General features: G+C 45.5%; 1 protein-coding gene across 1 annotated transcript; it reads left to right on the top strand.

Moving 5' to 3' along the window:
• Positions 1-8,660: 8,660 nt before the first annotated feature.
• On the top strand, positions 8,661-15,966 carry tmprss5 (transmembrane serine protease 5; the record flags this gene model as incomplete). The annotated part of the gene is made up of 11 exons (XM_079732848.1): positions 8,661-8,961; positions 9,385-9,465; positions 10,394-10,507; positions 10,937-11,072; positions 11,701-11,814; positions 11,932-11,975; positions 12,535-12,697; positions 13,406-13,590; positions 14,348-14,446; positions 15,049-15,191; positions 15,796-15,966. The coding sequence occupies 11 exons, from the start codon at positions 8,661-8,663 to the stop codon at positions 15,964-15,966; spliced, it is 1,551 nt and encodes a 516-aa protein (XP_079588974.1).
• Positions 15,967-18,089: the final 2,123 nt, after the last annotated feature.

The following is an 18,089-nucleotide window of genomic DNA, read 5'->3' as shown; positions in this document are numbered from 1 at the left end:
TCCTTTCCTTTTTTTACTTAGTTCATAGTCGTCTATTAAAACACACTTACAGAACCCAGGAAATGAATTGAAAGAAAAACACTTTTTCTACAAAATATTAAAAAGAGAAATCGAAGTTATCGAAGTTATCGAAGTTATCGAATTTATCGAATCCCTATACGCAGGTTTTTGTCCGTTACAGTGTAGCCGTAGTAAACTGTCCTGGTATTCCATTATGTGAGCCTAAAACAGGCCTTATAGATTAAAATATGTTGTATTTTTGTATTGCAGTAATTTGCTCTCTGTTTACATTTGGTATGATTTGAGAAACATCTAAATGTGTGTGTTTTATAAGTCTCTAATTCAAATTATGACCCTCCCCGGTGCCTCTTTTTCTATAAGTAGAGCGTCTTTGTGCTTGAGTACATGGCTCTGTGCTATTTGGTCGATGTTTCGGGGTGTTTGTTAAATGTTATGGAATTCAAAATAGACCGCCATGTCAAGCCACTTTTGTCTGAACACTTTGCAAATGGAGGAGGCATAAAAAAATTATAATAACTGTGATAAGTGACTCAACCTCTGATGCAAGTCTCTGGCAATTATGACGTAAACGTATATAGGCTCTCGTCCTGAAATGTTCCCTTCTCGGAGTGAGATGTAACGATGTGTAAAAGAACATGTACAGCAGAACCTAGCAACCGTTGGCATTGGAAGATGCCCTCTTTAACGGAGAAAGCCAACGTCTCATGCAGTGCCATGAGATTCACCTGTTCTTCACTGTATCTATGCTACATGGACATGCACTATCAATGGATATTCTCCATGGACCAAAAGAAAATGGAGCACTTTTTTTTTTTGTTTTTTTGAAAAGGTTTTTTTTCTTCTTTCTTTGATCTTTCTCAATGTTGTGATATTGCGGATGTCCCTTTTTATTTGGCGTGTTCTAGGATGACGTGAATTGTGCGTTGTTTAGAGTTTTTTGTCGGTGTCTGTCTACCTCAGGACCAGATCACAGTTCGACCTGGCATCCAATCAGGGTTGTTCTTCTTGCCATGTGTGCAGTAAACCCCTCCTTCATTACAGCTTTGTTACACTGTGTGTGTGTGTGTGTGCGTGTGTGTGGAAGTGTTTTCTCTGTGTGTGGTTTTTTCAGGCACAACTCTGTATGCGTCAGTGTTCCGTGGCATGGTGAAAAAAAAAGAATAAAACAAATTTTCTCTCTTTTATGCACTCCGTCCCTCTCTCGCCTGTTTCTCGTGAGTCGAACGTCTCCCATGACTCATCTAAAAGATCCCTCATTAAAAAAAAGTCGAATCACACAGAACAAACTGCCACTTTTTCAAGCAGCATTTCATGTAACACTTAAATGACTTTGTCTAGGGTTAAAATAAGTGAAAAGAAAACTGAAAAGCGGTCATTATTTTTGTTTGGACCGCTTGCCAGATTACAGTGTTCCGACCGCGGGGGCTTGGCCACGTGAAGTTGTTTACCACGGCTTCTCTGCACTGGTCTGGACGCCATCCAGAGACACAGCTGCTGTCAATTCAAAAAAAGCCTTATTGGCACTAGATAGAAACGTTTACATTGCCAAGTCGGTTGAACAATAAAGAAGTCAAAATATAAAACGCTAAATACTAAATATATATCCATATCAGATATTATACTATTGAATACTCAATACATAAAAAGTAAAATGTGGGATATTATACAATTCCTGTTTCTCCTATAAACAGATCAATTAAAGATACACTCTAAATACACAGTATTTACAAAATGGAGGACTTGTGCAATACTGCAATAAATCAATCATCATGGAAAAAGTGAGTCCAGTGGGATGAGTCAGTTTATGGGGAGTTTGAGGTCCTTCTCTCATCACAACAGGTGAGGAATCCGGCTGCTGTGATCGCTGGCAATCACAATAGATGAGAAGGGAACTCAGCCACAGTTTTTGGCCCGCCTCCACTTACCCCCGGAGCCAATGATTGGTGTGGGAGGCTACGGTTGACGAGGGCCCTGTCAACAGTGCTGCTGATCGACTCCGCAACAATCTGGAAGCTGATCGCTGTCTTTAAATGATTTTAGTTGCTTGAATTTGCTTCTCGGGGTCTGTTGCTTTGCATTTCCACCGGCCACACGGATGGAAGAATGTATATTTGGGGGTCTGTGTTCCTGTTGTGTCATGGAGTTGTGTCGCAATCTGTTTTTGTCGTCCGCCAAGACAAACCCATCTACAGAACTTCTCACTCGAAAGTCTTATTTAGGAAAGAGTTTATATATGGAACTGTGCTGATATACTGCCAATTCCTCAAGTCTTTGATGTTTGATGAAAGTATAATTATTGTGCTAGAAATCCCATGAATTATTTAAACCTAAGAAGTCGTGCTATTTAACTCCTTGCTGGTTTGATGAGGAACACATTTGTCCTCCTCACAAAAAAGGACCACAGAAGCCCATCGCACGAAGGAGAATGCGGATATGACAGTCTTACAGTATTTCCATGCACCAATAAGGAACATTACTGGAACTGATATAACCTTTGTTTATTGATGTCTCCAGATGGGAACCTCGACATGCTACAATCGGCACTGACCAAACCCTGACCTAATCACATTGGATTCTGCTATCCCTCCAGCTGTTTCGTTGCCATGCTAACTACTGCAAGTGCTCACCTGCATTTTCAAAATAAAAGTGTGAGGATTTTCATTATCGACGCCATTACTCTTAATTCCAACTCACTATTTCTAAAAAATTGAGTAAAGTCTCACTTGCTATTATCAAAGCATTTTAAAGGCGATAAAAAAAACTCCAAGGTGGTTTATTTTGTTTTTCGTCACCTGCATTTTCAGAATAAAAGTGTTACGATTTTCATTATCCATGTCATTACGTTTAATTCCAACTCCTATTTCTAAATCATTGGTTTAAGCCCACTTGCTATAATCAAAGCATTTTAAAGGAGAAAAAAAAAGCCCTCCACGGGGGTTTTGTTTTTGTTTTTCCGTTCGGATCATTCCGTGCATTAATTGGTATCCTAATCTCCTCTCCGACACTCCCTAGCCAACTGGTATGCAGGTCCCCACTCCGGAGTATAACAGATTGAGTAGAGGCCATTGCTAATGCAATCTCCTCTGTTTAATTAGAATGAGCATGGCGGGCGGCTAAAGCAAACCACATTAGCTGCCATCTGGTGGGGGGGAACAGCCCTGCCCTTGCTCCTCGCCATCATTAGGCTCTACAAGACAACACACAAACGCATACATGGCAGCAATTTATTCACCCTGTCTCACTCGATGCAGGCACAGCGCCACGCCGTTTACCCACACCGTGCATCGGGGCATATAGCCGTGTGCAGGTATTCTGAGTCAACCTCAGTAACAGGTTTGTGGTTCAGTATTTCTTAAGTACAACACTACGAGTTAAGCAACGCTTTCATATACCAATGCTAGCACTGAAAATATGTATAGTTTAATAGTTATTGTATCCGTTAATCGGGTGAGTTTTGTCTCATGTTTTCTGTGGGCTTTCTGTTTATGTATGTGCAGAGGGTAATCCTTGGATCAATGTCCCCAAAGCGTGGTTTGAATATTAGATTCGTCCGGCAGGGGGCGGTGTTGTACCGCCGCTGCAGCTCCACACCAGCTGGCTCGACCGCTTACTGGCGTCCTGCACGGCCATGTGCAGACTGACGCCCTCGGGGAACAGACAATTTAGGTGTAGGGCCAGTCTGGTGCTCGGTATGTATATGCATGTATGATTGTATGTATGTTTATACGTAAGTATGGATGGATGGATGTAGCTATAATGTGCAGATACGTCATGCACATTGTATTTTGTTTATTTGCAAGTTTGTATGGATGGATGGATGTAGATATAATGTGCGGATACGTCATGCACATTTTATTTTGTTTATATGTAAGTATGTTTGCATGGATGTAGCTATAATGTGCAGATACGTCATGCACATTTTCATTTATTGCACGTCAGAAACGTGAATTAAAACGCAGGAGCCCTGCGCTTCGATAGGACTAAACAGGTTCACAGCGGTGCGTTCTTCAACATCAGTAAAGAACAGAACGCTAATGGTGGATGTAGCCGTCGAGAGAGTAGCGGTTCATCTCCGCCCTCCCGCCATCCTTTTGAATTATCATGCCGAACACGTGTTCGTGTCATGACGTGCGTAACAAGCCACGATTCACGAACGGAACCGCGTTCAGAAGAGCTGTCCCATCTGCCTCGGATTGGACCACAGTCCAATCATAATGGCATGTTTCCCACGGCGGCCAAGCGCTGGTGCAAATCCCATCCGGATTGGCTGACGGCGTTTGGCTCCAGCATTCCCAGCATTCCCTCAGAAGTAGGAGCTACTTCCCCCGGCCCTCCGTCGTCGCATGTGGGGATTGAACCCGGGATGAGAGAGCTCGTCTGGTGTTGGAGGTGTGGATCTTAAAGGGAACAGAGAGCCAGAGAGGGGAGCAGAGCTGATCCCAACCCCCACCCCCCCCCCCCCCCCCACCCCCCCCCCCACCCCCAACACAAAGAGATGAGCTCCGAGGGGAGGGCGAGGGAGAAAGAGGGAGAGAATGTAGTCTGAAAGTAAAACCTGGGTTTAACTAAACGTACTGAATAAGCTAGCTTTTATCATAATGAATACCTCCATTAAACTATCCCATTACTCACATCAAATCTATTGTGAGTTAGACATTATATTGGAGAGAAGGCTATTAAAAGTATTGATCCAGCCGATAATGATTTTGTTTAATTGGCCTCAAATAGAGATAATATTATAATATTATTATGTCGTAGTCTAATCTGACAATCAACATTGATTCGAAGTGTAATTAAATAATACCTCAATATCATATTGTAAACTATAAGGTATAATTTAATATTTGGGATACCAATAGATAATAGGCCTACTATCATATGTAGGGTGTCTGTATAGGCTAATATTTGGTCAACTGGATTACATTTACATAGGGCATTTCGCAGACGCTGTTATCCAAAGCAATTTACAATAAGTACATGTGTCAGATGAAATACTAAGGGGAAGGATTACTAGGTCTCAATTTGAACTAAATGGAAAATATCGATTTCATAAGGTACAAATCAATGTAGGCCTACAACAATAGCGATCGGTGTCCTGTCCTCATCTCAACATCACTCCCAAACCTACTATCTTTAACATTTAGTTCTAATACTTCTCCAAAAGGGGGAGACATCGAGCCGCGGTGAAACCGCCATACGCAAACCACCGCGCCCCCCCCCCCCCACCCTTTTTTTTCTATTACCCAACGCGGATGAAGGGAATATTTCACAAAGCAAACATTATCAAACATTATTAACCTCACAACGCTTTATCCGGAATTGTACCGCGGAGATGATTCTCTCTGTCATGTGCAATTCATTCCACTCGTCCCGTTCTCATTAGGTCCTGTTTGATTCTGAGGTAATTCTCTATGACAGCTGCGAGATGAGCCAAATAGATCCGGAGCCTCGACGCGGCCTCAGCCGTCAAATGAGGTGGAATGTTGGTTCTGGCCGAGACCACCGCCACCCCCGTAATCCCCCCGCCAAGACCTGGGACCCCCCCTAGGACCCTGCTCAGATATTAAAGACACCTTATGCCATCCGGGAGCTGTGCTAAGCCCAGGCCTGGCTCACCTTGGAATGTTTTTTAAAACGTATAGGGAGTTCTTTAAGGGCAGAGAGATAGAGCGGCTGGGGTGTTTGATTTCCTGCGTAAGATGCCTAACACTACCTGCTCGTATATTAGTTTCACCTGTTTTTAAAAAGGAGCTTTTGATAAAATCGTCTGCGAAATGACATGGTAAATAATATTAAGTGTAATAATTGTTTTTGTGTCTCATGTGTGTTGTATTTCTATCAATGTTTTCTGCTACTTGTTTTACGATAAGATATATTTATTGCGCCTGTGTGATCAGACACAGGCATTTAGAATGACTAAACTAAACTAAACAGTCACACTTTCACCTTTTTCCTCTGACTCACTAGAGACGGGGGATTTGAGAATGTGACACCTTTCAACACGCAGAGCGAACAGGGCGTTCATTTAGTTCATTTGAGTGAACATCCAGGGGGAGAGAGGGACAGAGGGAGAGAAAGAGCGAAGGAGAGACGAAAGGATGCCTCTCCTTTCTAAATGACTCGGACTGACGTGATCTATACGAGTTTTCAACAAACCGTAATTATGGCCTATGAATTGTCAGGTTCTCGGATTGGGCGAGAAAAAAAATCAAAGGTGAAAGGTGTCTCTGTCTCTCTCTCTCTCTCCCCCCCCCCAAAGCTTTTGGTACGGGTGAGGGGCGTTACCAAGCAACGACACACCGTTTTCCTAATCAATGGAGAGGCTTACAGGTATCTCTCTCTCTCTCTCTCTCTGGAGATGCTCCACTCCCCCCCCTCCACACACACACACACACACACCTACATAGACCTGTTTCAGCTTGGCTCTGAATGCCTCATGAGCCCACACACACCCCCCCTCACGCCCCCCATCCCGTACCTTGGACAAACAACAGCCCCATTCTGTGGCCACCAGCGCTGACCTCATTGTCTCATTGTGAAGCGAAAAGCCCGAGTTGCATTCTGCGGTTCAAACGGCCGTTGGAGCGCAGGCGGGCAGGGCAGGCGTAGCGGACGCGTACCTCCACAGCACAGCGCGGGGGGGGGGGGGCCTGCAGATGATCACCAGCGCCACAGAGACCACCGATCCACCTGCACCTACTACCGCAAAAGGGACAACATGGTAGGACACCGCACACGCTGTCGCTCTCGAGCTCTCTGTCTCTGTACCTGTTTCTGTCCCTCTCTCTCGCTGTCTCTCTCTCTGTATCCGCCTCTGTTGCTGTCTCACTCTCTGTCCCTCTCTCTCTCTGTCGCTGTCTCTCTCTCGCTCTCTGTGTGTGTGTCTCTCTCTCTGTCTTTCTCTCTCTCTCTGTGTCTCTCTGTGTCTCTCTCTGTCTGTCTCTCGCTGTGTCTCTCTCTCTGTGTGTCTCTCTCTCTGTAACTGTCTCTGTCTCTCTCTCTGTGTCTCTCTCTCTCTCTGTCTCTCTCTCTCTGTGTCTCTCTCTCTGTAACTGTCTCTGTCTCTCTCTGTGTCTCTCTCTCTCTGTGTGTCTCTCTCTCACTCTCTGTCTCTCTCTCTCCCTCTCTCGGATGTTGGTTAATGTATTCATCGCACGCTAACTAGGCCCTCCACTTGGCTCTGAATGTGATTCACACCTCCACGCCATCAGCATCGCGCGGAGAGACATTCTGTGTGTACGCTTGTACGCCAGACATGTTGGCTTCATTAGAGGCAACCGCCGTGACTAACCTGTGTTCATGTTTTATTAAGATGTACTCGCTATTTTCCTTGAAGCCGGTTTAATATGCGGTGTAGTGGTGTAGCTCACGCCAAATGCTTAGGCCTAGCGTTGGGTTATTCCTCCTGCTGTGACTGAATCCACTTTGTGATGGATTATTTGTCTGCGGGAGGTTGGAGTCAGACAGCAGCTTTTCCTGTGGTGAAAGCATAATTGTATGATAGCATCAATAAGAAGGCTAAGGCTAAATTTCCACATTTTCCGCCGACTGATGAGTATCTGTAGAACTAATAGGATTAATTATCTGCAATACTTAAAAAATACCCTAATAGGATTAATATTCTGCTAAACAAAACGAAAAAAGATAATTAATATTCTGCTAAACTAAATAAACGGAATGGGATTACTTTTCTGCAGTGCTCAGTGTTGTGATAATATTTTTATAAAAAACTTAGTGATAAGCTCTTCAGTTCCATTGTAGAGAAATCTGCCACAATGAGCCAATCAGCTTGTTTCAAGTGACTCCACTTCTCTTCTCTCATCTTCTGGAGATGAAACAAAGATGAAAAAAAGTTCCCAAACAACTTCACACACACACACACACACACACACACACACACACACACACACACACTCCACACACACACTCAAGTCCCTTCCAACTTCATCTTGGCCCCGGCACTATTGCTAATAGCCTGGTTCACAAAGCTCTTAATTAAATCTCACGACATGCACACACACGTCACAAGCACACGCACATCTGTGCCATCAGAAAGGCAGAAGGTGAGAGGATCCGTCTTGTCTGAAATTCCTGGGCTGGCTCACTCACCCGCCACTCACACACCAGAGAGAGAGAGAGAGAGACAGACAGACAGACAGAGATATAGAGAGATGTATATATATATATATATATATATATATATATATATATATATATATATATATATATATATATATATATATATATAGAGAGAGAGAGAGAGATAGAGAGAGAAGAGAGAGAGAAGTATATGCATATATATATATATAGAGAGAGAGAGAGAGAGAGAGAGAGAGAGAGAGACAGACAGACAGACAGACAGAGATATAGAGAGATGTATATATATATATAGAGAGAGAGATGTATGTATATATATATATAGAGAGAGAGAAGAGAGAGAGAGGTATATGTATATATATATATATATATATATATATATATATATATATATATATATATATATATATATATATATATATATAGAAAGAGAGAGACAGAGAGAGAGAGAGAGACAGAAACAGACAGAGAGAGAGCCTCTGGTTATCAGCGGTGGGGGGGGGAAGGGGGAGACGCAGACAGCAGTGAGCCCTAATGGCGTTATGATCGTTCCGTTGCAGAGTCTTGATGGAGGGCCATTATCGGTGATAGAGAACCCGGGCGCCATCCGTCATCCCTTCAACGCCGTGACAGGCGCAGCCGACGCGCCGGCCCCGCCCCTCCCTCCGTCGGCACCGCCGCCTCCGCTGACTCCACCACTACTGCCCCCCATCACCACCGCGGCCGCGGTGGTGATGGGGGGCAGTAGTGGTGGAGGTGAGGGTGGAGGCGGTGGTGGAAAAGGGGGAGTACAGGGTGTGGGCTGTCACGGCTGGGTGAAGGGGATTCGTCCTGCCAAACCCTGTAAGTCCTGGGGGGGGGGCGCACGACCCAGATACCCCCCCAGCCGCTCTCCTTCCCCTAACAACCCGCCCCCCCCTCCCCCATAACAGCAGGATTAAATTGAACCGAGTGATCAGGCATCCCCTGAGGTTTGCCTGAGTGACAGGCCGCCTTACTGTCCCACCCCCCAATTTGAAGATAACCCAATGCAACACGACGTTACAGAGCTATTTATGATGAAATTGAATGCCTTCTTCTTCCCCTCCCAGCCCTCCCCCACTGTGCATTTCCTGCACGCATTCGTATTTGACAGGCATTCCCTGTTCAGAATTCTACATGTGTTAATGTATGTATCAGTTGCCATTCAAAGCGCTCGGCTAGTCCGCATGTTCACGGAGAGATCAGTGTGTGTGTGTGTGTCTGTGTTTCCCCCCTCCCCTCCAGCTCACAGACTGGTGCGTCTGCTGGCAGCGGTGTGTGTGCTGGGAGTGCTGGGAGGCCTGGCAGTGGGTGTCTGGTTTCTAGGTGAGACGCTAACCTTCAGGAAAGGAGGAATGGTCGGCGGCATCGTGTCGGGGAAAGGGTTTTGTTTTGTGTTACGCGAGTGATGCAAAACAGAATCGTTACGCTGTGTTCAAACAGTTCAAGAACTCCTGTGTTACGTTTTGTTCCGTTGGTGTGTGGTGAGCAACAGAGTCTAAGGAGCAAAGGCTTTGGTAAAACACTGCAGGGGAGCAGGTGAGACTCAGCGAAAGCCCAGCCTTCTATAACTATCTACATATCAAAAACTCTGGAAATACAGAGAGCTAATGTTACTATTAGCATTAGCACTGTATGCCGTGCTAATCTTATATGTTATAATGATTCACTTTCACATTCCTTGACCGTAACATTTTTCTTTGGTCTATAAATTATTGATTGTGACCTTTGCAGGGAAGCTTGGAAATTATAGATTGTATAAATCTGGGCATTAATGCTATGATTATTTCAGAGCCTCTGCTCTTTGCACGAAATTAACTTTGACCTTATTTCATTTTCCATTATCCGCCCAGAATTGAGTACGCTCTAATATTTTAACCACCATAACACATTTCATTCTGACAGAACATCCCTTCCCTGTAACCAGCCACGTTATTACAGCTTCTTTGAAGAATCGTTTCGCCCTGTCATCAATTACATCCTCACTCTCGCTGATTCATTTATTAAAAGAATGAGCAGTAACTGAATTTATTGTAATTGCATAGAACACAACTTTGATGTCTTTCAACCTCGGCTGGAGATTTGCTTGTGGCTTCAGAGACATTAATAACAGGCAGGCATCACGTAAAACAATAGTTTTAGGCAGAAAAAAAATGACCCCTCGAACTAATTCGTCAAGCTTATTGAATGGAGGGATTGCTTGCTTTGGGTTCAAATGACCGTTTGTAAACATCGCGTTTCCCTCGAAATCCAGTCAGGCTTCTAACGAGGCCTTCGCCGTCGCAGAGCCCCGCGGGGTTGGGAGACACCAAGGAGACGACGTTCTGCAATGTCACCGAGGACGCCTCCGCCTCCGACCCCAGGAAAGGTCTGTCCACCACAACAAATCCAGAACCACTCCCGACACATTCTGCATCCGCTTCATCAAACTCAGAACCACTCCCAACACATTCCGCACCGGCTTAACCACCTGGCGGTCATCCTGGTTTAAAACTGTAGTTGGGATGGCAAACTCAAATTTTCCAATGTGTGATCTTTAAAAAATAAACAGAGTCCATAATTTGCACTTAATCATCCTCCCTCTCCCTGGCTTCCCCTTACTCTGTTGTTGCTGATGATGTTCACAAGTCTGCAAGGCATCCAGTCCCGTGTGCCATAACGATCCCTTTGTAGTGAAACATTAGCATATAGAGGCACGCAGCCTGGCTCCCCATCGTCCTCAAAACGAGACGCTTGTTCATTACTGGCTGGCGCTGGGCTCCTCCCTCGGGAGGGATTGTCAATCAATCAGGTTCAGTGTTTTACAGGATCAGCCTGGACAACTCTCTGCTGGAGATCCAGCTGGGGAAGACGGCCACCTGGCTGCCGGTGTGCTACGAGGGCTGGAACTCCTCCCTGGGCACGCTGGTCTGCCGCCAGCTGGGCTATTTGAGGTCTGTTTTTACACACGTGCACATGCACGCACACACGCGTCTGTTTCGCTCATGCATGCGCCCACGCGTGACTGTGCGCACATACGTAGACACACAATCGCATACGTATGCACACGTTTACACACACGCACGCGTGCGCGCACGCAAACACACACACACACACACACACACACACACACTTCATGCATGCTGGCTTGCGCTCTCTCTGTGGTGTTGGCCTCTCTCTCTATCCCACACGCCAACACACACACACACACACACACACACACACACACACATTATCACCTTCTCAGTGATATAGTGACAAAAAAAAGCCCCCACACGCTTACAATTCATTATCACCTACACAGCGACAAAACACATTGACACACACACGCACACACACACACACACGCACACGCACACGCACATGCACACACACACACACACCTATACATTATATTTATTATCACCCCCTACACGGTATCAAAACTGCATCATTATAATCGCTGTACGTTACAGCAACGGGTAATCCGTCTTATTTATGGACTGCTAATACCTCATTTCCAAGCCTGCCTCGTCGCCCCGGGGTTTAAATTATTCACGCCTCCGCCGCCTCCTCACGTTGTTTGCCTTCCCCCTGTTCCAGGCTGACCAAAGACAAAGGAGTGAACTTGACTGACGTCGGGCCCCTGTACACGGACGGCTTCGTCCAAATCACTGCGGAGCACAAGAGCAGTCTGGAAAGTTTATGGCAATTTAGGTTGGGCAAATTCATCTAATGACTTAACACTCAGCACTTAATAAGTATAATGTAACGATAACGGCTGGCTAACACGATCACCGCGCATGGTTAGCTCACCGGTTCATTCTCCTCCAGGGGGAGCTGTAGCACAGGGAAGGTCATAGCGTTGAAATGTTTTGGTAAGTCGCACTTTCACGGCTACTTTTTAACGCCTTCTTCGCACCCAACGGTCACATCAGGGGTGGGAATAACAGAGTAACTCACGGTACGATACGATATGCGATACATGGCCCGCGATACCGATAATATCGAGATACAGTGATTCTGCGATAATCAATTTATTGTAAGACAATCCTATAACGATATGTCAAGATATATGTCTAACGATGAATACAAAATGACAGTGAAAAGGTAAAGTGCTGGATTTCTGTCTTAATTCATTCATGGTTACTCGCCTTTGAAAGGGAAAATATATTCAAGAAAAAGCTAATAAGAAAAAAGAAAAGAATATCGATATTTGGCGCCAGTGTATCGAGTATCGTATCGCAAGAAGAAGGGCGACGTTATATATCGCCGTGTCGACATTTAGTCCCACCCCTTGCTCACATATACACCAAATATGCTGCTAAACCGAACCGCACAGATCTCGGAAGGACGGCTGCACACAAAGCCGGTCCGACACACAAACCACAATCGCTTTCTTTGTCCTGACCGGATCGTGTTTCTGGGCTCCTCCAGAGTGTGGAACCCGAGCAAAGCTGCCCAGGATCATAGGGGGAGGGGAGGCTCCGCTTGGGAGGTGGCCCTGGCAGGTGAGCCTGTACTACAGCAACCGACACACCTGCGGGGGATCCATCATCACCAGCCAATGGGTGGTCACAGCCGCCCATTGTGTGCACAAGTAAGCCATTCTGCCCGGAGACAGAGAGTCAGAATTTTTTACGGGATTCGATTTAAAAGGTCTCCTACTTTAGCGCCAGGTGTGTAGGAGGGGATTCGTCATGACATTTCGCTTTCCAAATCTGTCCACTGGTGACATCACAAGGGGGAGTGTGTGTGTGCACACCCCCGGATGTAGGATGGACCGGTCCGAGTCCATTGGTCAACCTGCTCGTGGACCATACCAACTGGTATGCAGGCGATCAATCCATCCCTATTGGCCTCTCACACTTGTGATGTCACTAGTGGGTCCATTTTTATCCTCATACTCTGTTTGTAAAAGAGGGTCCCCTTTTAAGAAAGATAGACGGACACTTTATTCATTTCCTTGGGGAAAGTCAGGTGTCCATTAGCTCACTTAGTCAGTCAACAGATTGTACAACGGACAAACAACAAAATGGACAAAAAGTTAAAGTCAATCAAGTAAGTCAATTAAAGTGAGCAATTTTGCACATATATTGAAATTGCATATAAAGAAGATATAAATAAATATTACGCAACTACACATTGTCCAGTGTGTGTGAGTTTGGGTTGGGGGGGAGGGAGAGGGATAGAGGTAAATAACGTTGTGCTAGCCTCGCGTAGTAGCATGACCGCTAGCTAACAAGCGAGTGTCAATAAAACTCAACCCAACCACCTGGTTCATCTTTCCCCCCTCTCCTGGCGGCAGCTACCGGCTACCTCAGGTGTCCAGCTGGATGGTCTACGCGGGCGTGGTGACCCGCAGCACCAGTAAGATGGCCCAGCACACGGGCTACGCCGTGGAGAAGATCATCTACAGCCGCGACTACAACCACCGCAGCCACGACAGCGACATCGCCCTCATGAAGCTCCGGACGCCGCTCAACTTCTCCGGTGGGGGGGGTTTGGTGCAGTTTTCAAACATTTGAGGGGTGATATCACGCCACCAGGTGTGAGTGCGATCAGCCATTAGAAGCCGTTTGGAAAATCGGCATCTTCTGACATCACAAGCAGGCGTTTCCACCTAGATGTGTGCCGGATGAACGGCTAATCACACTCACACCTGGTGGTATAATATGTCACCTTTAAAGAGGTGACATCATGGCACCAGGTGTGAGTGTAGAATTAAAAGCCATTTTGAAAATCTGCCTTTTTCCTGTGCCCTGGAGACATCGATAGTGGGCGTGTCCACCTAGACGCATGCCTGATAGATGTGCAACATCTTTGCTACAGTCCACCGGGTAGGCTGGCGAACTGATCTATGCAGCATACATCTAGGGTGGACACGCCCCCTTGTGGTGTCACCAAGGCACAGGGAAAGGCCTACTTTCAAACAGCTTGTGATGGCTTGTAATCACGCTCACACCTGGCGGCATGATATCTTTAACGGGGGCCTTTTTAACAGGGTCCCCCACCCTGCCAGCGTTTAAGCCATGCTCCACTTTAGCTGCATAAGCCCAGATTGTACGGCTACTTACTTATAACCCTGGGGTAGTGGGATTTCTCAACGGTTTATTTATCTGAACAATAATTTATTCATTCAACTAATCTAAAATTGATTTAGATCATTTGGAGCACTAGCACAGTCTCCAGGAGTTCACAGAAAGCGCAACTTTGATGATAACATGAATTCATGTGTTCATTTCTACAGACGTCATTCGGCCCGTGTGTCTGCCCAAATACAACTTTGATTTTCCGGGGGGAACCCAGTGCTGGATCTCTGGATGGGGGTACACACAGCCTGACAACGGTAGTGCACTGACACACGACCAGCTAGACCTCCAACAGACCCTTTAGACCAGTGTGGTCAGTGGGGCAGGTAGGGGTGCAGGCTTCCTGCTCAAGGACGCCCACATGCAGACACTGGGAACCCCGGAAGCTCACAGCTGGGGGTCAAACCCTCTAGCTGCAATCAGTACACACCCAAACATAAACCAAGACGACCACTAAAGAGGGCATTTACGTTTAGGGCATTTAGCAGGTGCTTTTATCCAAAGCGACTTACAATTAGTAATTGTGAGAAGAAAGAGAAACAACGATATATCGATGTCGGTACAGGAAGGATGCTCATAGAACCAAGTACCGAGCACTAACGATCGCTAGGTTAACCCATTCCCCGTGTACAACAAAGATAGCTAGGTTAAGATGCTAGACAATGCTAAGTACTATGTTTAAGTGCAAGGACGCACAACCTACAATAAGTGCGTAAGAGGGGTGCGTGAGGGTTGGGGGTGGGAGTAAGGGAGACACAGCAACGCGCATGGCTCCAATCCTCCAAGACCACTATTACCACTACCTACCACTAGCCACTATTCCCATCCCCCCTGCTCATGCGCTCTGTGGGTCTTCCAGTGTACATCCCGGACTCCCTGAAGGAGGCGGCCGTCCCCCTCATCAGCACCAAGCACTGCAACAGCTCCTGCATGTACGACGGGGAGATCACCGCCCGCATGCTCTGTGCCGGCTACTCCGAGGGCAAGGTGGACGCCTGTCAGGTGGGCTGGGCGCACTACCACGAAGGGGGCGGGTCCATCTAGGTGGACGCGCCTCCTTGTGATGTCACCAGGGCAGGGAAGGGAACAGGGAAGGGCGCTCCCATGACAACTCTCTCTTTCGAAACACTCACCTGCAGCATTTAGGATGTCAATTGGGGCCCCCGTTTAGGACATCAAATAGGGGCCCAATTAAGGGAATCATTCAGGGGCCCCATTAAGGAAACCATTTAGGGGCATCATTTAGGAGATCAAATATGGGCCCCGTTTAGGACATAAATTAGGGGCCTCATTTAGGTAATCAAAAAGGGGCCCCATTTAGGACATCCATTAGGGGCCCAGTTAAGGACATCAAATACGGACCCAATATAGGACATCAAATAGGTCCCCATTTACAACATCAAATAGGGGTCCCATTTAGGACATCAATAGGGGCCCCATTTAGTTAATTTATCATCTAGGACCCGTAGCCTAGGAGTAACATGTTCAGGACTCGGACACCTGGGGGTGGGGGGGGGGGTGGGGGGGGGGGGTTTGATGTGTGCGCTCTACGAACCGTGACCCACCGTGTCCATGGCGGTGGGTCACGTCTCCTTCCGTACCCCAGGGCGACAGCGGGGGGCCTCTGGTGTGCCAGGACGAGGGCGTGTGGCGGCTGGTGGGCGTGGTCAGCTGGGGGACGGGCTGCGCAGAGGCCAACCACCCCGGGGTCTACACCAAGGTGGCCGAGTTCCTGGGCTGGATCTACGACATGATGGAGGTGGGGACTAGGGATTGACCGATATGGATTTTTTTCAGGGCCGATACCGATGCAGATTTTTTTTCATCAGCCTTAGCCGACGGCCGACACGCCGATACCGATTGTCTTGAGCCGACATTTGGAGCCGATACTGCTCTTGCACCCTCAATTTCATCATGAAAATGACACAATGATGACAACAAATGTTACAAGCCTCAAATTAAAAAAGGAACATTTATTGAATTGTCTGTAAATCATGGCGGGACAAAATATTTAAAGAATTTTTTTTAAAAAACGCAAATATCGGCCGATATATCGGTCGATCAATAGTAAGGACGTCATGTGATCAGAGGGAAGGGGTTTGGTGCTTACAGTGTAGTTGTGTTTCAAATGCACTGCTGGTTGTGCGTGATCCTCTTAAGTGGGATAATTGTGGGTTGTTTATTTTGTGTTGCTCTGCTTATTGTTTTTATGCTTTGCAGAAGTATTGAGAAAGAGGAAGTGGAAGACGGACAAAATGCTGGGATCAACATAAGGGAAAACAAAACTACCGATATTTTATATTTGAACACCATAGTCAAACATTTTTGTTATTCATGTAATATAATGTACATTAAACCACATTTGTGCAGTATATATTATATATATATTAAAGCCAGATATTTCTTTCTGTTATATTTTTCATGTCATGAAAATAAATACTGTGGAAAACATTGAAGTATATCATTGAATTTTCAGGAACGCAAATTGTAGCATCATAAATGTGTTTTGGTCTAGCAGAGTCATTTGCTTTTAGCATCAATTTACCTCCCATGGAAACATGTTCACACCCCCCCCCCCCCCCCTTCGCTTTCCTACCAGCACTCACATGTTGAATAGCTAATTCATTAACACATAATGAATTAGTCAAGGGCGGAGAAAACCGTTCTTAATTGCAAGGTTGACATGCAAGGGAGTGTCGGTCTTTAGCCACCAGATGGCGATTGTGGCATACTGCCTCTTCTCAGTTTTCTTCTGAGTTCACGCCATCTGCGCTTCTTATGAGCATGGTCACGCAGTTAAATAAGCGATTGAGCATCTACATTGCTTTGTACGGTAAAGCGCATTTAATCCGACAAGGACTTCATGTGCATTCAAGTACACCTCGTTAATTCTCTAATATTTACTCGAATGTCCACGAAAGTTGTTTGAAATGGGAATGGTTATATTTTTCTTTCTTATTTTCCTTTGTTGAAATACATACTTAGGTCAATTCAACATGCCCCTAGGTACCTCTGTGCTGTTTCCAAGTGTTTTCCAGTAGCATGTTTTAATAATTAGATGATAATTTCCTCCCCAATAAGTAGACATAAAAAAAGTTATCAATCTCCACCATATTCTTGATCAACGTGTCCGTAGGTAACTCTGTGCTGATTTTTCAAATGTAGTCAAAGTAGTATTTTTTTTATAATTACAATGTTAAAATGATTCCTAATGCATGTATTATCATATATGCAGACATATGCAAATCACAATGAAATATAATATAATTGTTCTCTACAAACTCCATCATATTCTTGTTCAAAATACATACAGTACATTCATATGTATGTATGTATGGATGGATGGATGGATGGAGGGATGGATGGATGGATGGATGTATAAAAAATATACATAAATACATCTCTCGTCTGGCCATGATTTATTGATGAGGTGCAGAGACGTGGAGAGGAGGCGGAGCCTTTGGGGAGCCGGATTCAGAAAACCAGTGGATTGGGCTGGAGCAAGAAGAGCTGGGTGTACTCTACTGGATCTGCACACACACACACAAGCCCGCACGCACGCACACACGCACACAGACAGACAGACATACATTTTTACATCTTTTTTATGTCTGGCAATATATAAATTCATGCATACTCTTGATGACTATATCTTAAACGTTTTTTTTACAGGTACGTAGGGACATGTTGACCTAGAAAATGGTGGAGTTTGTATGAAACAATTTGATTAACAATTTTTATTATCTTTTGTATGTCTGCATGCATAGCAATGCACTTATAGTTGTTTATAAATAAGTATGTATTTCAGCTCAGTAATATATTATTATTCCCGCTTCAAAGACCTTTCGTGGCCATTCCAGTTCACTGCGTTGAGTTCACGGACATAACTTGAATGCACCA

Source organism: Pollachius pollachius (assembly GCF_949987615.1).
Source record: "Pollachius pollachius genome assembly, chromosome: 3".
NCBI lineage: Eukaryota > Metazoa > Chordata > Actinopteri > Gadiformes > Gadidae > Pollachius > Pollachius pollachius.
This window is presented reverse-complemented; position numbering and strand designations above follow the sequence as displayed.